Consider the following 26,003-nt stretch of genomic DNA (forward strand, 5'->3'; position numbering starts at 1 on the left):
GCTAGTTTATTAACCCACTGCACTACCTCACCTTCTCATAGACTAGATTTTCATATAAAAGAAGACATTTTTCCTTGCGTTGAATCCATGTTATCCAGTTACCCAGGACAGGCATTACATTGAAGTCACTTATGCGTTACTACACTTTGCTGTGTTTTTACTATGGTAAAGCGTTTATAAGGGGAACCAGAGACCCTGAAGTTTGTCCAGGTGTGGTCACCTGTGTCTTTTACCCTCCCCGGACTGCTTTATTACACTATGCAATATTCATGGGGTTTTGTAATTCCTACTTAAAGTCCCAGTGGAACATGAGCTAACTTATCAGACTAATGACAAACAGGCTACAAAAACAGATAATTGTCTGCTATTGTCTGCTATTTCCTCCTGGATGCACTCGCATCACCTCAAACTCAACCTCTCTAAATCTGACCTCCTTTTCTTTCCCTCCTCCTCCCCCTCCTCTGATCTCTCTATCTCTGTTCCTCTGGAATCTACCACACTCTCTCCCTCTTCTTCAGCTAAGAACCTTGGAGTCACCCTGGACCCCTGCCTCTCTTATTCCCAGCACATCTCCACTCTGGCACGCACTTGCCTTCCTGAGCAACATCCGAAGAATCCGACCCTTCCACACCAACTATGCTACCCAGCTCCTGGTCCAGGCCCTGGTACTCTCCCGCCTAGACTACTGCAACTCCCTCCTGGCTGGCCTCCCTGTGTCCGCCACCCGTCCGCTCCAGCTCATCCAGAACTCTGCTGCCCGCCTGGTGTTCTCTCTGCCTCGCTTCGCCCACGCTACTCCACTACTCCGCTCGCTCCACTGGTTCCCGATCACCACTCGCATCCAGTTCAAGACTCTTGTACTAGCCTACAGATGCCTTGACCAGTCTGCACCCAGCTACCTCCAGACCCTCATCTCTCCCTACACCCCCACTCGACCTCTCCGCTCCGCCTGCACTAGAAGACTAGCTCTACCACCGCTACGCTCCCCTGCCTCCAAAGCCCGCTCCTTCTCCACCCTTGCTCCGCAGTGGTGGAATGACCTTCCTACAGATGTCAGGACTGCCCAGTCCCTGACCACATTCCGGCGCCTCCTTAAGACCCACCTCTTCAAAGAGCACCTGTAGAACTCCTCTGTTTGTATCCTGGGACACTATCACCCTTCATGTAAATGTGCTTTATTTCGCTCTTATCAGCCCCCTATTTTACTGCATTTAATCCTGTACTTCAGAATACTGTAATCTGCCAAGTTTTTAACCTGTAGTACTTTGTATTTAATCACATCCTGATGTAACTATCACTATTTAATCATATCCTGATGTAACTATCACTATTACCTGCTGTATTATTGAATTGTGGTTTGTCACACTTGTACTTTGCTTGAACAAAAGTTATTGTATTTCTTGCTCTTATTGTATTACTTGTATTGTAACGCTTGAAATGTTTTTGCTTACGATTGTAAGTCGCCCTGGATAAGGGCGTCTGCTAAGAAATAAATAATAATAATAATAATAATAATTGGGTAGATTGAATGCTGGTGAATTATGTGAAGAGATGCTTCAGTGTATTTGAACACTTTACACATGGTGTTTCAAGCGTGCACTCAGTATAGCTTGAAATTAACGAGTTTGGTTTAACGAGTCACTGTTCCGCTCATTTGTGTGTTTGATTCATATGTACAGTAACTGTGATCTTGTCTGTCTGCAGACATGCTATGTAATAAGAATGTGTAAATACAGGGTGGCCCACTGAGACCTGCAACGGACATGCTCAAGCAGGTCCAAACCATTAGCATACATACATATACTGTGTATATATATATAAACATATGAATTCAACTCAAAGAGCGAGCTGCCCAGCATTTCGATATGTTGTACATATCTTTCTCAAGGGAGCATGTGTTTGAATCAAAACATTGGAGGTATTTATAGCATGACAATGACTTCTTGTTGTTTATATTCAAATCCATGATCAGCCTTTTCCACTGCCTGTTACAACAGACTGTTCCTTTCGTTTCTGCTGCCTTCTCTAGGAAGGTGTTGGAGGACCGCTCTGCTGTAGAACCTCCTGACGCCTGCAGAAGGACATGATTCAGACTGTCCCAGACCCAGCATCCCATATCCAAGTGAGTGCATCCATTCTGAGGACCAATACACTGTCACAATCAAGGTATAAACGTTTAAACGGTATCGTATTTTTACTAAGCGTTTAACTGAAAATGGCCTGTTTAACGGGGATTCATTGAACATCAGTGTCATAATAACATAGATGAGGTCACATTTTTCATTGAAAATGCGTAAGATCTTTAAACGGTAAACAACGGTTTACCCTGAAGGTTTAAATGTTGAATCTGTTCAACACAGGTTTACAGCCTTAGTTCAAAAGTTAAAAAACGAAGCGCTTACCTACAGACACAAATGACGACTGTGCCTGCTTTGAGTATGACACTTGGTGCATTTGAAATTGCCTGCCTTTATGTCATTGCAGGAGTTGAGTATAAATGGTATGCATGTTTCAGCTGAAGAACCACTTATACTTTTTCTCTGCACTGTAATTGAAATTGACCTACCAACCTGTCTAACTAGTCAAGAAAGGTATTTAGGATTATGGGCACTCTTCTCAAAGTTTTAACACTGGTATTTTTTGTTATTTGTTGGTTTCCAAATGACATTTCTCAAACGTTTCTGCGTGGGCAGATAACATAATGGGGAGAAGTGCGCCCCCTGCAGGACAGACCTAGCAAACCTCGACGTGCAGTTCAGCCTGGAACAGGAATAGCCCACAATGACTTCCAGTGGCATGATTAAAATGAAAGGTCTCTGTGAACTTGCACTGAAACGAGTAGATTTATTCAAAAAGACACTGTTGTTTGTCTGCAGACATGCTATGTGTAAGACTAAAGCTTGTGGGGGGGGGGGGGGGGTCTGGATTCGACAACTATATTTATAAATACAGGGTGGCACACTGAGACCTGCAACGGACATGCTCAAGCAGGTTTGCTGCTCTCTGGTCAGTTGCTACCTACCCCCCCTTTTTTTAGTGAGTAAGATCATAGAGGCTGAATGGAAAGGAATAGTTATTATACAGGATTTTTAGAGAAGCATTCTGGGAGCTGAACACCTGCTTTTTCCATTTTCCTTTCTGCCTGATTGGTTAAACTTGTTTTATTGCTATGACTCAAGCCATGGAAATGTACTGTGCTTCAAGTTGTGTTCTTTCACTGCTGTGAGGGAGCTCAGTGTTGCAGGTGCCGTTGCCTGGCTTTGTTCAGGATGCCTATATCATGTTTATAGTTCACTGGCTACATCTCTTTAGACTACAGGACATTCATTGATTCAACAATGATCCAAAAAATATTTGTTGCTTTTCCAGACATGCATTTAATCTTTGCCCCATATTCTGGGGTTTGGGGCATTCCAGTATAGGTCTTTGTTCCAACAAAAAGTATTATATTCAACCTGTCAACCTCCATCTAGATCACAAATCAGGTATAAAATAGCTGAACTTAGTAAACCATGAGTATAATGTCTCTGGTATTCAATGCATTTATATATATGGGTGATGTTCGTATAACTTTGTAATATTTTTCTAAATTACATAAATAATTGTTCTGTTGTGAAAAATAATACAATTGTGTATTTTATTTGTCCTAAATAAAATGTTCAGTAATGGAGAATAGAGCTGAGTGGTTTGCCCTTGCTTTCAAGTGATTCTATCTATGTTATGGTGGCACACTTATATTAACAAGGGATAGAACTGTGATGAATTGTTTTTGGCACATATATTTGGACAAGTTCCCTTTCTGTTACTGTACGGCAGAATCGTTTTTTAAAAGCCTATGGAAACTAATGAGCAAAGTAAAAGTGTTATGCCTCATTTCTGTGGACATTGTGTCATCGTGAATCATCATAACAAGAAGCTATTCTGAAAGCTTAGAAAATGCCTGTCACAAACTGTACAAGACCACAATATTTACTGGAGACATTCTCTCCCTGATGAATACCAGACTGGTAAAGACACCACTACAGCTATATACTGTAGTCACCTTCTGTGATTTTAGCTGGACAGTGCTGAAGCCAGAAAAGAAAGCTTCCCATGCCTCTGTAAACTCCTGTACAGTCTGGTAACGAGCTAATGGGGAGACTTTTTTTTCTTCATAGCAATCAGAATTCTCCCATTCCTGACCTCTTGAACACAGGTTGGTCAAAAGGGGTCAACCTGACTTTATCACCAAGGTTTGAGAAATAAAAAACACACCCAGAAGCCTAATACGAACCCTTGCTGACGGGGCATAGCAAGAAACAGCCACAAATACCAGGGGGTCTTGTGGTAACCCCATACCCCCTGTGGATTGTAGAAACGGCTTTTGAAATTGCTAATTGGAATTGTTTTTTAACATTCTAATATTTAACTGAAATCCAGATTGTGTTGATCGTAATTGCTGTGCGATGCAAAACCAGACAATGTAAATGCATCATGATTAATTAAAATCATGAGTTTATCAATGAACCAAAGAATTCACCATTATACCCTGTGGGTGTCAGCTGTCCTTCTCTTTGCCTTGTGAATAGAATGTCAACGTACCAATCACAGTCCTGAGCACTACACAACTTTCTACCCCTTGCCATTGTCGCTCTCTGAAACTGTTCTTTGTATGCGGATACACACAACAACTGCATTGCATGGCTGCAAAAAAACTTGGATAACCTCTTTAAAATACAAAATGAAAAAAATAAAAAAATAAAAAATCATCTAGATGGGGATTACTTCACAACAGGGGGTAAGTTTCTGCGATAATGGAAAACAAACTTTATTGCAATAACATTTTTCCAACATAGCTTTTTTCTTTTCTTTTAAAGCCTTAAAAAACTGTACAGTAGATAGGAAAGACTTTCAAATTTTATTTGCTCGAAGCTGGCTGTGAATGTCTTTGTAATAATGAGCGAATGCCAAGTCTATTGATGGTCTGCTGTTTGCCCTTTAGCTTTAATTAATTTACTTTTTTTTTTTTGGGGGGGGGGGTAAGTTGCAGAGGGAAGGATAACAGGAGCTATACAATAGAAAAAAAAACATTTTCAGTGATGTCAAATTAACATGACCTTGTTTTCAATAGGTTCAAAATTATATATGCATTTGTGATGTCAGAAATACTAGGAACACACCGCCAGGTAATCAGAATGCTGAACCAGGAAGAGGCTGCCCTATGGTTTGGTCACCTGTCCTATTGCTCCCAATGATGAGACATTGGGCCAAGTTCAGATGTTTAACCAAAGTATGTTGAAAGCTGATGGGAGTAACGCTCAGTACTGTAAATGCTGTTACTTCATGGTATTGGTGAGTGTCTCGTCTCTGAGTACATATAACGCTCAATTTCATTGCATTTCACAGCACGTCTGTTTCTCTCTCTTTGTAATACTGGGTGGCAACTTTAAATGTTTGACCGCGCAGCTCCCTAGCTGCTATTGAATCACATACAGTTGGTGGATGGTAGCTGTGTGGTTGAGATTTAACATTCCTTTGAGGAGAATTCCAGAGCCTTTGTAAATGAAAGTCAGATCCAATGTGCAGAAGCAGCCTGCTTAAACGTTATCCCTGGCCCTGGGCTCAGAATTCCTACTGGCGAGAGGGCCAGGCGCCTTGGAAAGAGTTCCAAAGAAGAAGAAAAAAATCCAGGAATCCAGGAATTTGTGCAGTGGGGTCAGGCCATACTCCCGTCTTTATTTCATGAGTTTTTGGAGATAAACTTGTGGTCTGGTCACGTTCACTTAAATTTTAACCAGGCTCGGCATGTGGGGAAAATCTGGGCAGATACTTCAGTCATTTATTACACAGCAAGCGCTGCGTTGTCACTGCCAAGAAGTGACAGAGCTGCAGACACACTTGCATGTGCACTGCTAGGGCTGCAGGCAGGAGAATCCAGATGTTAAGTTAACTGCAGCTACTGGGACCAAGTGGAGCCTCTGTTTCACTCCAAAGGTAATCAGCTTTCTTCCCATTTTAAAGTTACCGTGCCTCCTGCTGTTGAAGGTAGCTGGCTTCTAATCTGGCTTGTTGTGGTGTTCATATTGAGCATGCTTTTACATGCAAACAGCGCTTTGGATTTTCAGGGTAGTCTTGCATTAGCAACTGTTGCTTTTAAGGTTGGGTTGCTTTTGTTACTGATATTATTATTATTATTATTATTATTATTATTATTATTATTATTATTATTATTATTATTATTATTTTCATATGCCTGCTGCCTCCTTGGCAGATGGTTCAGCACATTAAGAACGTCTTCTGGACCAAATTATGGAATTATTTTGAGAAACCAGAGGGATCTGTTTTCTTTTTCAGTGGCTGTAGAAAAAAAAAGTGGTTTTCTAAAAGTTTGCGCCTGGAAAATGTGTACTGTATCTGTTCGATTTTAAATGTATTTCCTCTTCCATGTTCTGTCTGTAGTATTGGTGTCCGCTGTTGAGTTTCTGAGTGAAAAGCTAGTATGTTATTTTCTTCAGAAGGAAATTAGACATATTCCTAAAAGGAGTATACTATGTATAAAATATCTCTTTGAAAGAAAAATATATATGGAAGCTACTCTTTTCAATGCAGCAAATAACCATTTTAATAATTAGATGCTACAAATATCGCATCCCCTATGTTATCAAAAAGTTGCAGTTATTGAGATAAACACATTTATCCCTAAACTTTTCTTCTGCTACCATTGTCGCTCACAGTATAGGTCTCTCACTTGAAATGATGGCACAAGAACACAGAACAGTGTTTGTTCAGTTTTGGAAAGGGACACACTATATTTTATTTACCTTGCAACTTGTAGACATGGTATATGACTTTCAAAAAATATTTTGGCCTGAACAGTCCCAACAAACAAAACATTCACTGTGAAGGGAGTGCGCTCCAGCCAACAACTCTGAAACTCCTTACATTTGAATTTGCAACACTGTAGTACAGAGAGTGTACACACCAGGCAGCTGCAGTAAGTCATTTGAACATTCTAGAAGTTGGGAGGTGTTCTCTAAAGCTTTTGAACACTCTATAATCCAATCCTCTTCATTGTCTGTTCTGAAGGATTTTTGGTTCAAGGTTTGCTGCAGTGTTTTGGATGTTCTGTCATTTTTAATTCACGATTACGACGTTCACAGTGAATTTATTTTGCATTTTGATGAACCTGCGTAACTGGTAACTGCATTTGTGCACGGCAGTGGCCGTCTGTAATAAACCTTTGTGGTTCAGTTGGGAAGCAGTTATTAAACCCTGTTTAAATAAATAAGCAAATAAATGGGCATCAGTGTGGAGTAGTGGTTAGGGCTCTGGACTCTCAACCAGAGGGTTGTGGGTTCAATCCCAGGTGGGGGACACTGCTGCTGTACCCTTGAGCAAGGTACTTTATCTAGATTGCTCCAGTAAAAACCCAACTGTATAAATGGGTAATTGTATGTAAAAATAATGTGATATTTTGTAACAATTGTAAGTCACCCTGGATAAGGGCGTCTGCTAAGAAATTGATAATAATAAATAAATGGATATGTTTTCTAGCACACCTCCCTGCTGGGTATGTTGCTGATGTCAGGCAAGTCTGCAAATAAATACAGTGTACTGTAGTTTATCTGCATGTGCTTTACATATTTATGGTATGTAGTAAGCACTGTAGCAAATCAGAAAATTGACTATACTAATAATAATTAGGCTACTAAACAAATAGGGAGTAATTACAACTAATATGCTCAACCCTATAGGCTCTGAAGCACCAATTAACACCATCAGGCTCTTGGTTATTTCCAGGTTCAAAAAGTCCAAGATATAATGTATATAATGTATATAATCTGTGTGTGTCATACTGAGAGTTGAGTGTGTCATTGTACTGTCAGTTAAATAGTATTAAAATAAAAAAAGACGCAAGGGAAACAAAAATAGTACAGTGTAGTCTGGGGGAATCTTAACTGCCTTCTGAATTCTGCATATCTGACCAATCGTAATCGTAATAGCAAGCAGAGATTCCCTAAAAATGGACACATCCTGCAGCTGATTTGAACAAAATGACAGAATGTTGGAGATTTGGAGTCAGTGCAATGAAAATAAGGCAGTAACTATAAAAAATCAAGACAACTGACATTAAACACAGGTCAGAGCTTTTCCAACCTCTTTATCTTTTTTCTTTTTTTTAAACCACAACGTCTGTTGATGTTAGATGGAAGTGCTATGTGAGGGCATTGCAATCAATGCATGAGACTTGGATAGGGTGCCACATGTACTGCCTTGGTTATTTGTCAGAGTGAGTGATGATGTGCTGTTAAATGACCAGTAGGTGGCATTAGTGTGTATCCAGTTGCTGGTCGTGGTCAGCAGATGGGGGTCAGAAGTAATCCATTATTATTAACGAGAGTGTCCCATTGAGTACAAGATACTTTTTTTTTCATAGAGATGGGATAGGGAGTCTTTCATTGTCTAGTTGCTCAATGTTGCCATGTGATGATCTGTAATGCACAATATAATTAACTGAGAGAATTGTGATGTATCCAAACTCTGGCTTTTTTCAGTGCTGGGTGGCTAAGCTAAAAACATTATGCAAAGAGACAACGTGCTGTGTATCCCGAATGACTGAAAGCCAGGCCAGTATTCTTCTTCATCGTGAACTGTATGTATGTGCACATATAAAAGAACATCAGTCAGAATGAAAGAATGCACTCATTTTAAAAGGCATGTCCTGTGGGGCTTTGAAATCCTGTCTGACCACCGGAGCGCTGTGCAGTGATTCATAAAGACAATATATTTTTAATCATATGACATCCTGACTGCAACAGCTTTATACTCACTTTACTGATGTATTAAGCTCTTTTCTTTTCTAAAATATATACAAAACAATTCTTATACTCATTTTTAGATATAAAGTAATGTTGGTTTTGGAAAACTGTACATTCTACTCAAAGTGTAATACGGGCTGTTTCAGAATAGGCGTTAGAGTTTCTTTGTGGGTTTCAAAACACTCTCGAAATTAAGAACTAACCCTTTCATACATCAAATATTTTTAAAAATAGCTGAAAAAAAGTCGTTTTGGACACATAATAAATATATTTTTATTGAAAATGTTTTCAAATGGTTCCCCTGGCTTTATATGGGGATAAAATGGCATCGTCATATGAGGCTATCATGCGTTTGCGTCTTCCATCTGTCCCCATATACTGTAAAAGACTAGAAGAGTTTTTTTTTTATCCATCCCCATATGAGGTTGCCGTGCGTGAAAGGGTTCAAATAAGAAACTAAGTTAAGTAGACAAGTCTCTTGCGCTCCCTTCTTCAGTGTTTCAGGAATGTGTCCTAATAGTCCTAACTCTCCTTTCACCTGCATTCTCTACAGCGCACAGTCCTCTTCAACAGCTCCTCATCTTTCTTCCTCTGTGCTGAATTGTGACACATTAGTTCAGTGGTAATCCTTGAGGGCTAATTCATGGGTCTTCAGAATTTATTTGGCGTAAACCCCAAGTCTGACTTCTCTGATTTAAGAGTAAGTAATCTGTGTTCTGTCCCATTTTCTAGAAGTAAAAAAAAAAATAGGGACTGAGCTTAGGGTGCCAAATACAATGCCCGCTATTGCCAGTGGTACTGGTATTTAATTTATTGTTGGAATGTACATTTTTTACATTCTTCAAAAAGAAATGGATATCAGCCACTCTCTCCAGGACCTGGTTCAAACCATACTTGAAGAAAGTGTTTCCTCTCTGAGACTGACGCTTCGCACGCCGCTGTCGCGTTGATGTGACGGCCAAGTTTATGCCGTTGTCACATTGATACAAAAAGATATCAACGGCTCTGTTTCGAGTTGAAAAAAACTGAATCGGCTGCTGCTTACAGGATATACATGTTCATCTTGTACCCAGTGGGTCAAGGCTTGTGTTTGGCAAAGGAAAAGTAAGTCTGTCATTAACTCTTTTTAACAAATCAGTCTTCTATAGAAGCGGCACATTTCCTGTAAAAAAGAGAGATCAATGGATGTGCTTACAGTGCTTTTCAGATTCAATGGTAGCATGTGTTTGTTTGGGTGGAAGCGTAATCTTTAGAAACCTGTCTTTTAAAATAGAAATCAAACGGGAACATGCAAAGGGGTTATGTGGGTTCATTTCAGGTATGCCATTTACAGTAGCAGGATCTCTTATACATTAAGTAGAAGGTTTTATGATGTATATGATTTTCCCTTTTCTTTTAATTTACTACACTGGGATCTAAAGCAGTGTGCCACAAGCACTCCAGACTCTATCAGGCTTATATATTTGGACACAGGCCAGGGGAATTAACTTTCTCAGAACTATGCAAAATTTAAAAAACATTTCGACTGTAACTATTGCTCAGTGTCTTCAAGTGAAACACTTAAAAGTTGCAACGTTTGTCATTGAATTTTACAAAAAGTCTCTTTTAATATTTCTTAATGTTCCCCTATTGCAAGTTATGGATGAAATAAACGTTTTGTAAAACAGAACTTTAAACAAACAAAAGTGAATCCATTTTTTTGGTTATCAGGCTAATGCTGTTTTGTAAGTTGACCAAACGCCCATGCATTTGTTGGCACACTTCTGCCTTGTTTCCACTACGACACATTAAAACCTTATGAAAGAGGCTGTAAGTTTTTTTCTGGGGCTCTGAACGAGAGACTCTTTTCAGTGGCAGTTCCCAGAGCTCTGAAGGATTCTGGTGCGCTGTGGTTTACCACGTCCTGTTTCACAGAAGTATGCAACATTAGATTTTTCTGGTGGTTCTCTTTTATACAAGTGCATCACATTATGTTCAAAAATAGCATGATTAACCTTGGGAAAACAACAAATGAGTTTCTAATTAAGACAACATCTTGAAAAAAAGAAAGAAATTACTTGATTCCCACACCCTGTTGTAAAAAGTAATAATTTGACATTTTTGTGTGTTGATCTTTTGAATGTGGTTGTTGTGGTCTCCCCACCCTGCTTTGCTGTCAGATGCCTTGTGAGTCTGATGTGCATTGTCACAATTCTAACAACTGCATTAATGTTGTTTTCCAAGTAAATAACAAATTATACATTAGGCATCATGCTGGTAAGCAAAAATAAAGGTTGTGTGGATTGGTTTGTTGCCATGGAAACACAGTACAATTATTTAGTTGAGTCATGTGATGTGAGAGATAGGGCTTCAGTGGATTGGCAACTCAGTGTGTCAGTCATTTGGAGGAGCAGTCAATTGGCTACCTGAGCTGGATGAGGAGGCTGAGTTGTAGTTTGAAAAAGCCAGTCAAGTATGACGTGTGTATTGAAAAACCAAAAGCATGTCTTGAAGTTGTGAGAGGAGTGGTAGATGTTCACACATATAACATACAAACGTAAATCTGTGACTGGCTAACCAACTATGGCGGAAGGTTAGTGTAGGTTTGAGGTCGGGGTTGAGGTTCTGGTTGGGGTTGGGGTTGGGGTTGGGGTTGCGGTTGGGGTTGGGTTTGGGGTTAGGGTTAGGGTTGGTTGAGGTTGGGGTTGGGGTTGGGGTTAGGGTTAGGGTTAGTGTAGGTTTGGGGTCGGGGTATGCAAGTATATTTAAAATATTTGCATCTGGCCCTCTGTAATAAAAATAAATAAATAATAAATTCCCTGAAATATGTGACTTAATCTTTTATAACTATACATGTTTTGTTTATGTAGGGCAACAGTGCCCTGGGTATTTAGTGACAGTTCATAATACATTTAATTGAAGATACGTAGCTGGGAAAAGAGTGTTTTCTGTCCAAACGTTTTGCATCTCCTAGAATTTTAGGATTGAAACAAACTTAAAAAAAAACTATATTATTTAGATATTTTATTTAACATCATGTAATCAAAGAAACTACAAAATGATATCGCAAAAGTCACTGGAAGCCATAATAGTAGTACAGTATTGCTGTCACTTTATCATATATATATATATATATATATATATATATATATATATATATATATATGGAAAACTACAAAGCGGTATGTAATTCAGTATGTTAACGTAATATTATTCATCAGGTTTCATTCCACTTTCATTCGACTATGACGCAAAATGAGTTAATTCTATAGGGTTAGAGCTGCACAGTAAATATAAATGTGATGCACAAAGCCGTGCTCTGTCATGAACTCTCCCAGCTGACACGAGGGTTTGTTTTGATGATGTAGCACGATTTGGATCCCTCAAATGGAAAACACATGTCTCCCCAGGCATAAAGAAGAAAGCCAATAACGACAGAGATTCAGGCAAGCCACAGACTGCCATTATAACTGGAGAAAACAACCAGCTTTTTTAATATAACTGTCTGGCCCAGCTGATTAATTCAAATCGCGTGGCTTGTCTTTATTGGTGCAGTAAGGCTCAAGGCTGTGCAGGAATGTGGCTGTGAAACCAAGAGGGATATTTTCTGGATACTGCGGCACCATCTTTACTTGAGTTACACGTTATTTACATTATTTACTCACTTTAAATAAACACACACACACACATACACCAAAGAGTACACAACCAAACAACCTTACCTCGTGATTAGCACAGAGCTATGGCTGGGTTGGAAGGGTTATGGTTACATCCATTACACCCAGCCAAGCTTTCAGCCTGGAATGACCTTTCTGAAATTGCATATTATTATTAAAGACACCCCAGGCCTATCTGGGAAAACCTACACTGTCTGGACACTTTATTAGGACATGTCTACCCAATTGGATTTAGTATGGGACACGTTCTCCTGCTATACCATGGATCCCTTGTTTTCTTCTGCTATTTTTTTGTATTAACATTGCAGATCAAGTAAAGCAATCTTGCACTTGTGCACTGATGGCAATGGCTGCTTCAAGATGATACTGCACCCATCCACAATGCCAGAATTGTGTGTGGACGGTTTGAGAAGCATGACTTAGACTTCAGGCCACCGCAATCCCTGGATCTCAGTCCAGATGAGCATGTATGAGAATGCATTTTGCTTTGCTACTGCATAACCTTTTATAAGGGAAGTGTGCCCTGGATTGACCTTCCTCTTCGAGGGTTAGAGATTAGTTCACTCTCCATTCATAATCGACTTCCTCCCTTTTTGACACTGTCTGCAAAAGGGCCCAGTATTGATTGTGTAAAACTGTGTAGGGGACCACTCAAAGAATTTGCTGTAGTCTTTAATTCACTTTTCTGAAAGAAGAACATTCCATGTTAAAGTAATTAAGATACCTTGGATTGTAGTGCATTAGTGTACTTTAAAAAATATGTGATTTAGTTGTTTGGTTCCGTTTTTTTTTCTCCTTATGAAAATATAGTAGTTTATAAAATACTGGAGTAAATGTTCTGAAAATATGCCTCTAGTTGTGCCAAATTGGTATTCATTATTTTATCAAGCAATAAACCAAAGGGTTACATGTGAGAATCTGTAGGTTTTGGTCAGTTTCCCTGGAAGAGTGGAAATAGACTGAAAATAACTTTTAAATGTTGGTAATAGCTTGTTCTGGGTGGTAAATGGTTATAGCTACCAGGCATTAGCTGGCAAGCCATCTTTTCCACAGCCTCTGCAAGGTTGCAATTAACATTTTTGAAATGTTCCAAAACCCCACTGAAGTTTACTGTACCTGTTCCAGGTCTCACAGTAAATTAATGACAGCACAGCCTCAGCACTTTTTTTGTAATGTACTACATTACAATCCTTAATTAAAACACACAGACTGCAAACATTCAGTAATATGATTCTGTTTTGACTGCCGCCGTGGCTGTTTGCACTGTGGGCCCACTTACAACAAGCGAAATTCGATGCAGCAAAATATCTAAAGGTGAGGGAACACAAAGCCACTTTGTGGCTTGGAACTTGGTTTCAGGTGACTAGGTTTCAGGCCACTTCATGGCACACCTGGGGAGGCTTGGGGTTTGGTACAGAAAAGTTGCTTCAAATTAGGTCTCCTGGTCTCCTGGAACCAGGTTTCAAGCCACTGTTCCTGAAAAAGTGGTTTGTGTTCCCTTATCTTAAACAGTCAATCCCAGTAAAACATTTTAAGTTTAGACGTCTGTAATCTCAGAATATGAAATAGCCCTATTTATTTGAATGCTGACCTTGTTCCCAACATTAATTATTAGATACTAGGCTGTTTGGGCCATTACTATATATATATATATATATATATATATATATATATATATATATATATATTTGTGCAAAAAGCCAGCTGCCCAACGTTTCGATATGTTGTACATATCTTTCCCAAGGGAGCCTGTGTTTGAATCAAAACATTGGAGGTATTTATAGGTTTTTGATGGCATGACAACTACTTGTTATTTAAAATTATGAAATTGGTCAGTTTCTTTTTGCACAGTTGAAGAAATAGATGGGGTGCTTGCTATAGGGAAGTAGGAGCATTAGCCTCTGTGTCCCTGTCAGCTTCTCTCCATGTCCTTAACTTCTTCAGTCGAATAAAAGCCTACTGTAGTTAATCAAGTCTAGGGTATGGACAGCACTTTCTTTAGGAAATGAATTAAAGGCTCAAGATTATAGTAAAGTAAGGTGTGGACTGAGGTCTGCAGATGTGAAAATGGTGGTGTACTGTGCAATAATCACTGAGCCGCCCGGCCCCATATCACATGTTTGTTTTTACAGGAACATTACGGGAGAGTTTCTCTGTCTAAAGCAAAGCACAGCAGCGACTTCGGGTGACAGGGAAACAAGGGTCATTTCCTGCAGATTTCCTGCTTGAGCCCAAAATGAAAAATCTAAAAACAACAACCGCAACAAAAAATAATAATAATAAATGGAATTCTTGCTGACAGTTCAGTACGGCAGCGAAACCACTCAACTGCAAGACAAGTGGAGATCGGTTTCTGTTATCTGCATGCAAACAAAAAGACAAGATGCCTTTTGGCACCTGCAGAGAAAAACAACCAAAGCAAGGCCTGGGAGAGATTTCTTACTCCTCAGGGACAGCATCTTGAGATTTCTTTCTTTTTTTTAAATGGCGTTTCCTGCAATGTAACGGTGCACGGGGTGTTAAGATACAGGCAGAGCTCTTTAAGGCTTGATTGCATAGTGTTAGGCCCAGCTCACAGACAGTACTCACAAGTCTTGGAGGGAATTGACTTGGTCCGCATCACAAGAAGCTGTGTGTCTGGTAACTGGCCGTTGAAACAGCAAGCTGGCATATTTGATACATTGCCATGAGGTAAAGGGCAATGTGCCAGATGTATACTTTCTTGCAATCAAGTAAACTTCCATGTGGCCGATACATGTAATCTTTTTTTGACCAGGTACACAAATGTGTGCGTAAGTTCCCAAAAAACACATTGGTGCGTACAGTATTTCAATACACCTGAGTCACACTGGTTGATGTTGTCAGCATATATTTCATTTTAATTTAAAAAAGCCACTAATTTAGTGGTTTTTTTTTTTATAGTACAGTTTTTCTATTTCATTCATCACATAGTGTTTACTGAATGGGTATATTGTACTGGAGAACCTAAATATCTCAGGGTTAAATCAGTAAGCACTTATGGGGCACTATGGGGCTCATTCAGGACATGTAAAAAAATCAAAAGTGTTATGTAAAGATCACAAGATAAATGATCTCAGGAACGCAACATTTCAAACCGTTATGTTAATACTTGTGTGGCAATTCTTTTCTCTGAGAGTGACAAACATTCAACTACCCTGCTTGTGCGAGCCGTGTGTGTGTGTGTGTGTGTGTGTGTGCGTGTGTGTGTGTGTGTGTGTGTGTGTGCGTGTGTGTGTATGCGTGTTTGTGTGTGTGTGTGTTCTGTTTTTAGCAACTTCCTTTTAGTGACCCTTCCAGTATTACAGTTATGCAATTTTACAGTGCAGTACACGGTGCTACTGAGGTTTCTGTTGGGCAAGTTTCAGTAAGGAACCATCAATCTTAAATTATGCAAGAAAAAGAAGAAAGGTGCAAAGAAACAATAACATTACATACTGTCTGTCACAGCGTGAAGAGGGATATTTAAATAAGGCAGATTTGTATTCTTCCAACAAGGTGTGGATAACATAGGTGTTTATTTTTCCTATATTAAGTTCTTTACATTTCATTCATGTTACATCTATAGTTGATTGTGTCAGTGGTAGATTTGTCATATCAGTTTTTAGAAAGCTACTTGACCATTATTTTGTCAGAAGCTGTATTAGGGAATAGAGTATTATTCCCTATTACAGTTTTAATTCCATGGCCTGACACACCTGTATTTGAAACTGGGGGGTTCACTTTTCTTTGGTTCAGTCTTCACGTTGTAGCCAGGCTAATAATGAAGGACTGTTTGATTTTTTCAAACATATATGTGGCTAGGTTCATTACTACTTATTTTTGTATTTAGCACAACAAGGTTTAAAGAATGTACTAAACATATGACAAGTGCCTCATAAGTTGGAAACTATTAGTCTAGCCTTAAAACAAGTACTCCAAAGTTTGGTGTATAAGTCTACTTTGTAGGCAGCTTCTGGGGGCCTAGTGGGGAAGTGGCTTATACACTGATGTGGCTTGTATAGTGATGCTCTTATAAACCAATTAACCTTATAGTTCAAGAAATTCTTTAAGGGCAGAGGTTTTCACTAAAATACCACACTTTGAATGGTATCTTCAGTAAACGCGATTTACTAAACTGAATGGTTTCCTGTTTATTTCTCAAGTTCTGTACATTAGCATAAAGGAAGTGAGAGTAGTGGTCCGCTTCCTAAAGTTAGTATTGTCTATTTCCAGAGTTCAGCTGCAGTAATTATGTATGAAATGCTTCTGACGGTACTGCCCATGTGCTTCCAAAGTGGCATCAAACGTTTCCACAAAACCTCTCTGATAACGTGCCCTCACAAAGTGGTGGACCGATACGACAAATAATGTGCTGTGGGAGACCATTCTGAAATGAGGCAGGCACTGTACAGTATGTACCTATTAATGCTCCACCAGCCTCATCACTCCTATATTATGCAATATTTAAGCAAAATCTGTTGACACCTATTTCTGAACCAGTCGGCACCCGATTTTTGAAAGGGGTTTTATTTTCGGTGGAAATGGCAAAATAATAACTAACGAACCAAACTAGCGGCTTTAGAAAATACTACTGAGGCGCAGAAAAAACGGTCGAAATAGTGGCGTATAGCACAAGCCTCCAGCGGATCTCCTTTGAAAATAACCCCCGTCATCTCATAAACTAGTTGAGATGCTCACTTCATATTCTCAGTGTCATGTGAACACTACACAAAAAGTAACTCTAGTGTTCTTTTTGACTAGTGACCTAATATGGCGGCCACACTTTTGTCATGTGATCCTTTGGTTTCTGGGAGATAAAAAAGCTTCTTTTTTTTACCCTTCTTTACCAAACTTCTCTGTTCTTTATTGTGCTTGTCTTTTCTTAACACAGAGCTTTACATTTGCTTTTCCCGATCCGATTTTCCTGACCAGGGAAGGCAATTCGATATTGTAATGTACCGTGAGACTTCCATCATGTCAATGGAGTGAGCTGCGAGCAAAAGCGGTTTCAACTGAAATGAATCTAACAGCAGTACAGCGGACACAGTTGCGTTCAGCCTCGACCCTCTAGGGACGCATGGCGTGAAGCAGTATAAAATTTGGACGGGCTGATCAGACATCTGCATCCTGCCACCGAACGGCATGTCACACATATAGCACATCAAATCGCACCTGCCCCACCAGAGTGTGAGACTATAACAGCCCGCTCGCCCCCTCCCCTTCGAAACAAAACAAAAAAAAAAATCTTCTAACACACATCATCAAGAAAAACAACATTGTTTTCAGTCTCTTATCTCTTTGCTCCCAAATATCCTGTTTCTACGAGTTGCGCTAGCCAGAACCAATAGAAACCTCTTCCTGCCAGTGGCTGACTTCATTTCCCAGCGTTAGCACAATCTTATCCGCTCTAAACAACTCCAACAAACCTCTGGTCTTCACTGATCTTCAGGAAAAAAAAAAAAAGAAAAAAAAAGGCTACCGCTTTAATTTTAAACATTCTCGATCAATATTTCCAGCTCGAGAATGGCCAGCACTATCAAGGTAAGTGAAGCGTCTTTCCAATTTTTTTTTTGTACAGTTTTTTTTTGCCCTCAAAGTGCTTGATATCATTTCATTTCAGTTTAGCGAAGAACAGAAAAAAGATAAGGTAGGATTTGGTAACACCCTTGCTGCCACAACAGTAGTACAAGATTTCCTTTGCGCTGCCTTGGAAATTTCCTCTTTCCGACTCAAAACTGTCTGCAAGATTTAAAAAATCTTCAAAGGCACCCCAAAATGATTTTAGCATTTAATCGACTTTGTGCGCAGTGGAATATAGGAGGTTACTTACAGCTTTTTTTAAAAGATTTTCTTCAGGATTTTTTACTGTAGTTGTGAAAAAGATTAGTACTGGTTTGTACTGTATAAGAAGGTATTTTTTTCTTATATTTTTGTGCGTATTTTGGAATAATATTATGTTATCATATTTGTATTCTATGATGAACTAATTAACTTAATTTAATAGTTATATTTATATATTTTTTAATGTACTTTAATCTTAAAAAGTAAAGTGAAAATAAAAAGTATTGCTATTCTACAGAAATGTACTGTGTTTTGTAGGTTATACCTTGCAAAGAATCGATGAATGATTATTTTGTTTGCATTCAATGTGGTAGATACTGTATGATATTAAGGTTATTCCAAATGAAAAGCTAACGATTCCTAAATGAACGTATACGCTGGTGTCTTCAGGTTACGCTGCTTCCAAAGTCAAACGTATTAACCATTCAAAATGAAATGTAGCGTGACTATCTCAACATACTCTTCCTAAAAGTGGTGTGTAGCAGGATGAACAAAATAATACAATTATTGCTTATGTTGCTTAAACAACTAGCTGATAACATGACATTAAAATACTGTAATACTATATATATATATATATATATATATATATATATATATATATACAGTAATCAAAACTGTGGTACCTGCAGAATTTTGGTTATTACAGTATACCTATTGAACAATATGTAGCAGTTTTACTCAGATACCTTCCACACAAATGTGATTAGATACAACAATCAGGGTTAACTGCTTTGTGAAAAGGGTCTTTTAGCTCAGTCTTAATTTAAAGACTGATTTAAGTGTTTATAAACATTTTATTTATTCAGAAAAGTCTCATCCTTTTTTAATCAGTCAAAACCAGTTTCCTGAATGTAAATCCTATGTTTTGTGTTTTTTTTTATGAATCAGCTTTTAGAAAACAGTGTTGAAGTTGAAGCTTTATGAATGGGGGCCTGTTGTTTTCATTTATAACACAGCGTCATGTGAAACATACAGTATAAATCTTCAAATATGGGGAGCAGACGGTTAAAGAAAATCTGACAAGGAAATAATACAGTCTGATAAATAATATTTTCCTACGCAGTCCAGACTGTTGCTTCACGGTATTCTGCAAAGAAGCACCAACATGGCTAATTGTGTCATCTTTTTAAATGAACAGTTGGCACATAAAGATGGATAAAGATATGAAGCAATGGAACTTATGGTGTTCATCTTTGTGCCCGACACATTCTTAATGGCATTACCCTATTGAACGAAGGGGAGCAGAGCTGCTATGATATTAGCACCACTGTGTATAGCAGGGGAAGGCAATCGTGTGTCTTCCAATCCAGGTCCTAGTTACAACAATTAAAATAATTTAAACCTCTGACCAGATCAAGTACTTAGGGTTGGTTTCACAGACCCTCACAAGCACTATCTTAGACTATTTTACCTGAGAAAATATTACTGTAGGTTGTATAAGACCAATGCTTATTGTATTATTTACTTATATATACATATATATAGAAACAGTTATATATATATATATATATATATATATATATATATATATATATATATATATATATATATATACATCCATAACAATAAGTGTATACAATGGTAAAATATGTAGACACACTAAAAGAAATGTATACAATTATTTGCCAAGCGTTTCAACTAGAAGTCTTTTTCAATGTTTTTTGGAAGACAGTGAAAAAAAAACATCTAGTCAAAAGGTCTGTCAAGGAACTTTATAGGTTTTTTGTTTTTGTTTTATTACGTAGATTTACACTCATTAATATTTATTAAGCCTGGACCAGGGAGGCCTCACCCTGAAGTACGGTGCTGTTAGACAAAGAATCTAGGCGGTGTGCAGATCTGTGTATGGAAATACAATAGTGCTGCAATCTGAATTGAACTGTGACAGAAACTTTAATCATGCTCTGAGATGAACAACACCCTCTTACCCGTTCAACTGCACAGCACTGTAACTGTCTGCACCCTCTTACCCGTTCAACTGCACAGCACTGTAACTGTCTGCACCCTCTTACCCGTTCAACTGCACAGCACTGTAACTGTCTGCACCCTCTTACCCGTTCAGCTGCACAGCACTGTAACTGTCTGCACCCTCTTACCCGTTCAACTGCACAGCACTGTAACTGTCTGCACCCTCTTACCCGTTCAACTGCACAGCACTGTAACTGTCTGCACCCTCTTACCCGTTCAACTGCACAGCACTGTAACTGTCTGCACCCTCTTATCTGTTCAACTGCACAGCACTGTAACTGTCTGCACCCTCTTATCTGTTCAACTGCACAGCACTGTAACTGTCTGCACCCTCTTACCCGTTCAACTGCACAGCACTGTAACTGTCTGCACCCTCTTACCCGTTCAACTGCACAGCACTGTAACTGTCTGCACCCTCTTATCTGTTCAACTGCACAGCACTGTAACTGTCTGCACCCTCTTACCCGTTCAACTGCACAGCACTGTAACTGTCTGCACCCTCTTATCTGTTCAACTGCACAGCACTGTAACTGTCTGCACCCTCTTACCCGTTCAACTGCACAGCACTGTAACTGTCTGCACCCTCTTATCTGTTCAGCTGCACAGCACTGTTACTGTCTGCACCCTCTTATCTGTTCAACTGTACAGCACTGTAACTGTCTGCACCCTCTTACCCGTTCAACTGCACAGCACTGTAACTGTCTGCACCCTCTTACCCGTTCAGCTGCACAGCACTGTAACTGTCTGCACCCTCTTACCCGTTCAACTGCACAGCACTGTAACTGTCTGCACCCTCTTACCCGTTGAACTACTCAGCACTGTAACTGTCTGCACCCTCTTATCTGTTTAACTGCACAGCACTGTAACTGTCTGCACCCTCTTATCTGTTCAACTGCACAGCACTGTAACTGGCTGCTGTGAGATTGCAGCAATCCTACCGCTTCCTTCGAATGTCAAAGCTGCCTCACAAATTTGTGCAATGTCTGCCACATTGGCAATCCCAGAGACAGATGTGGTTATGTGCAGATTCTGCAAACCTGGGCCAGTGGGTGCTTGTGTTTCTTTCTGCAACTACAGTGATATGCATTATTATTATTATTATTATTATTATTATTATTATTATTATTATTATTATTATTAATAATAATAATAATAATAATAATAATAATAATAATAATAATAATAATATTTAAGTATTGAAACATTTCTACACTGTTGTTAAAGAAGGCTGTCTCTGATTAGTATCTCACTTTGACAAGCCCTGTGCTGTATATCTTATATTTTAATAAGCATTGCACGTGCTCGCTTATTCTCACATTTTTATAGCTAGTAGAAACTCCAGAATATTTCTGAATGTTTCTTGGTGCCATGTGAAAAAGCATTGTTTTTCACCTATTATTTTAGGAGTAGGAAATGCTTCCTGTGTCAGGCCTGTGGGAATATGAGGGGATGCACACACATTCACCAACACAAAGCCGCTTTTCATGAATACTGTAACGGGCAGGATGCATGGTTATCCTAATCAGAACAGTGGAGAGGTGCACTCTAATTCAAATAGAATATTATTGCCCAATCATAATATTACCATCGATATAGACTTCAGAAAGACTGAAATAATACATTAACAAGGGAAATGAGCAGTTCTTTGGTTTGGGTAGTTGCTCTTCTAACAGTTTATTTTTATTATTATTTTTCAGCACAATCATGCGTCATTTGCGCGTGACACATCATGAATGCACTATTATTATTATTTATTTCTTAGCAGACTGAAGTGTGTCTGCATAGTAATGTTTCCATGCTTCGCTTGTTCTAGTACCATGCATTTACATTTTTATGATGCTCTACCACCTGGGATAAACATGTTTTATTGTGTCGTAGTTGTCATCGCAACCAGAAAGACGCCAGGTATATGATCTAACTTCAGCAGGTTAACCATACTGTAAAACTGTATTAGGAACTTCAAGTTCGGAAAATTCAATCACAAATAATACATTCAAAAGTAGAAAAATCTGATACAGCTACATGTACTAACATTCCTCACTGATCTGCAAGAGCTGGGGGGGGGGGGGGGGGGCAGTGATATTATTATTATTATTATTATTATTATTATTACTAATATTATCAGTGCTAATAAGAAAGTACATTTTCATGCATTGGGAAGCATTTCATTTGTGTGTGACAGTACATGTATTTACATCCGTTCCAACAGGCAAAAAGGGGGAGATAGGTAAAACAATGGTTGCATAGCAACAAAATACAATGAAAAGACTTGAAAGTGTACCTTCACTTGACACAAGTGTCAATAAATAATGGGAACAAGTTTCATTCACTGTACAAAGTCATCAAGCAGTTTTCACGTGCAGAGAGACACTCTGGGGGGGGGGGGGGGGCGGCAGTTACATGTATATATATTATATGGGTAGTGGCAGGAAGGAAAAATGATTATTCATCTAGTAGTTTCTTGCTAGTTTTATTTAATTAATGTGATGTTATTCCTTTCTGAAAAATGCCTTTGCATAACTCTGAGCTGTGGTTTTATTCTCACAAACAAATCGCCTGGCACTTCACAAGTGAGGGGAAGTGAACGGACAACCTGGCACAAGTTCTGAGTTATGTAACTGTACAAACTGTTATTGTGCAAAAAAAAAGCACAGCCTATAGTGGAGAGAGATAGTTTGTGTCTTGACAGTAAACACAGTTGTGACATACTGCTGGGAAAATACAAATAATACCTCAAGGGCAAGCCTACCTGAGATGCAGCATTGTGTTTCCTGGGGCGTATTTCTTCCCAGTGTTTCCACAGAGAAGACCAAAGCTCAAGGAGGTGAGTCAGTGGCTGAGCTGGCATTCCATAAGCAGGATATCCTGATTCCTGTGCTTTGTTCATTACCACTTGACCAAACAGACTCTTGATATTAATACAGTGCCTTGCGAAAGTATTCGGCCCCCTTGAACTTTGCGACCTTTTGCCACATTTCAGGCTTCAAACATAAAGCTATGAAACTGTAATTTTTTGTGAAGAATCAACAACAAGTGGGACACAATCATGAAGTGGAACGAAATTTATTGGATATTTCAAACTTTTTTAACAAATAAAAAACTGAAAAATTGGGCGTGCAAAATTATTCAGCCCCCTTAAGTTAATACTTTGTAGCGCCACCTTTTGCTGCGATTACAGCTGTAAGTCGCTTGGGGTATGTCTCTATCAGTTTTGCACATCGAGAGACTGAAATTTTTGCCCATTCCTCCTTGCAAAACAGCTCGAGCTCAGTGAGGTTGGATGGAGAGCATTTGTGAACAGCAGTTTTCAGTTCTTTCCACAGATTCTCGATTGGATTCAGGTCTGGACTTTGACTTGGCCATTCTAACACCTGGATATGTTTATTTGTGAACCATTCCATTGTAGATTTTGCTTTATGTTTTGGATCATTGTCTTGTTGGAAGACAAATCTCCGTCCCAGTCTCAGGTCTTTTGCAGACTCCATCAGGTTTTCTTCCAGAATGGTCCTGTATTTGGCTCCATCCATCTTCCCATCAATTTTAACCATCTTCCCTGCTGAAGAAAAGCAGGCCCAAACCATGATGCTGCCACCACCATGTTTGACAGTGGGGATGGTGTGTTCAGGGTGATGAGCTGTGTTGCTTTTACGCCAAACATAACGTTTTGCATTGTTGCCAAAAAGTTCGATTTTGGTTTCATCTGACCAGAGCACCTTCTTCCACATGTTTGGTGTGTCTCCCAGGTGGCTTGTGGCAAACTGTAAACGACACTTTTTATGGATATCTTTAAGAAATGGCTTTCTTCTTGCCACTCTTCCATAAAGGCCAGATTTGTGCAGTATACGACTGATTGTTGTCCTATGGACAGAGTCTCCCACCTCAGCTGTAGATCTCTGCAGTTCATCCAGAGTGATCATGGGCCTCTTGGCTGCATCTCTGATCAGTCTTCTCCTTGTATGAGCTGAAAGTTTAGAGGGACGGCCAGGTCTTGGTAGATTTGCAGTGGTCTGATACTCCTTCCATTTCAATATTATCGCTTGCACAGTGCTCCTTGGGATGTTTAAAGCTTGGGAAATCTTTTTGTATCCAAATCCGGCTTTAAACTTCTCCACAACAGTATCTCGGACCTGCCTGGTGTGTTCCTTGTTCTTCATGATGCTCTCTGCGCTTTAAACGGACCTCTGAGACTATCACAGTGCAGGTGCATTTATACGGAGACTTGATTACACACAGGTGGATTCTATTTATCATCATTAGTCATTTAGGTCAACATTGGATCATTCAGAGATCCTCACTGAACTTCTGGAGAGAGTTTGCTGCACTGAAAGTAAAGGGGCTGAATAATTTTGCACGCCCAATTTTTCAGTTTTTTATTTGTTAAAAAGTTTGAAATATCCAATAAATTTCGTTCCACTTCATGATTGTGTCCCACTTGTTGTTGATTCTTCACAAAAAATTACAGTTTCATATCTTTATGTTTGAAGCCTGAAATGTGGCAAAAGGTCGCAAAGTTCAAGGGGGCCGAATACTTTCGCAAGGCACTGTATTTGAAATGTATACGTGCTGAATGTTTGGGACGCTCTTGGAAGAGAGCTGTTACGGCTCAAGAGATTATCCCGAGATTATTATTAAATAAGATCAGCTTCAACACTGAAAGTGTGTCTGCAGGAGGTGTTGGGAACAGTAGGTAATACTTAGATAGTGGGTGTTGAATTGGAGCACCTGTGTGCCTCACTCCAAGCTGCTGCATCTTTTACTAAATGGCAGATGTGCTAAGACAATACTGCCGGTCTGTCTCCAGGATAGGATTGTGTGACAGTTGAGAGGCAGCAATAATTAGAGATACTCAAAATTTGCAAAGATTTATTCAATTGAAATGAGTTCTGCAGATATAACTTTTATTATTATTATTAAAACAGAATTAATAAGGTATGATAACGGGTCATCTTTTCATTCTTTGTCTTTCTCTTTTAGTCTCCCAACCCAATGAATGATGTGTTTATGTTTCATATCTTTCTACCCGTCTACCTCAAAAGAAATGTTTGAACCGGTATATAGACTTTCAATATTTTCTTTTTAGATGTGTACGGTATGCAATCATATTTATATTTTTAAAAAAAAGACAATGGGCATTGTAGGGCTTTTCTTATGTGGTAAAAAAGTGTTTGTAATGGCTGATCGTAATCTCACGATGAAAGAGTCATTTACACAAGCAAACAAATGATTTTCATAATGGGAAAGAGCGTTTACTTTAGACAACGAAAGGAGGAAACAGGAAACATGGAATTCAGGGGAATTATATTAAAAACTGAACAGGAAACGATTGCAGATCATTCTACAGTAAGGGGTCGCTAACATTTCTGATGCACCCAGTGCTCACATGACAAGCTCACTTTGGCTCTGTTCGGCCGAGTTTGGATGTTGCTGTAAATTATGGGCATTTCTGTAAATTACGGGCATTTCCTTTTCTGACAGTTGACCAATTTCTCTTTGCCATGCTTCCTGTTGTCTTAGCACATGTTTTACCAGGCTTGATGAAGCATTACCATGCCTATGCTTTTATTATACAGTATTTCACCACATGTTAACATTGTTACGATAACTGTGTTCTCTGTGGTATTGAAATAAACATGTGTGTGTGTGTAATGTGCAGAGACTTAGCATGAAGGTTATGTTTGAGAAGTACATTTTGTGCCAAGCTTTTTTATACCTAACAGCGGGTTCCCCAGCAGCATTA

The 26,003-nt window shown here is 39.1% G+C and overlaps 1 protein-coding gene across 13 annotated transcripts in view; it reads left to right on the forward strand.

Annotated features, from left to right (window-relative positions):
* Window positions 1-26,003, forward strand: part of LOC117407248 (transcriptional regulator Erg) — a 70,834-nt gene that overhangs the window by 17,423 nt on the left and 27,408 nt on the right. For 9 of the 13 annotated variants that reach the window (XM_059030855.1, XM_059030853.1, XM_059030849.1 and 6 more), the window contains exon 2: window positions 2,030-2,122. In XM_059030855.1, coding sequence (XP_058886838.1) covers window positions 2,084-2,122 — 39 coding nt within the window. In that variant the 5' untranslated portion in view covers window positions 2,030-2,083. Of the gene's footprint in view, window positions 1-2,029; window positions 2,167-17,640; window positions 17,996-26,003 lie in introns of those variants that run through there. The other 4 variants (XM_059030850.1, XM_059030857.1, XM_059030864.1 and 1 more) reach the window with 3 other exon arrangements.

Source organism: Acipenser ruthenus, chromosome 9 (assembly GCF_902713425.1).
Source record: "Acipenser ruthenus chromosome 9, fAciRut3.2 maternal haplotype, whole genome shotgun sequence".
NCBI lineage: Eukaryota > Metazoa > Chordata > Actinopteri > Acipenseriformes > Acipenseridae > Acipenser > Acipenser ruthenus.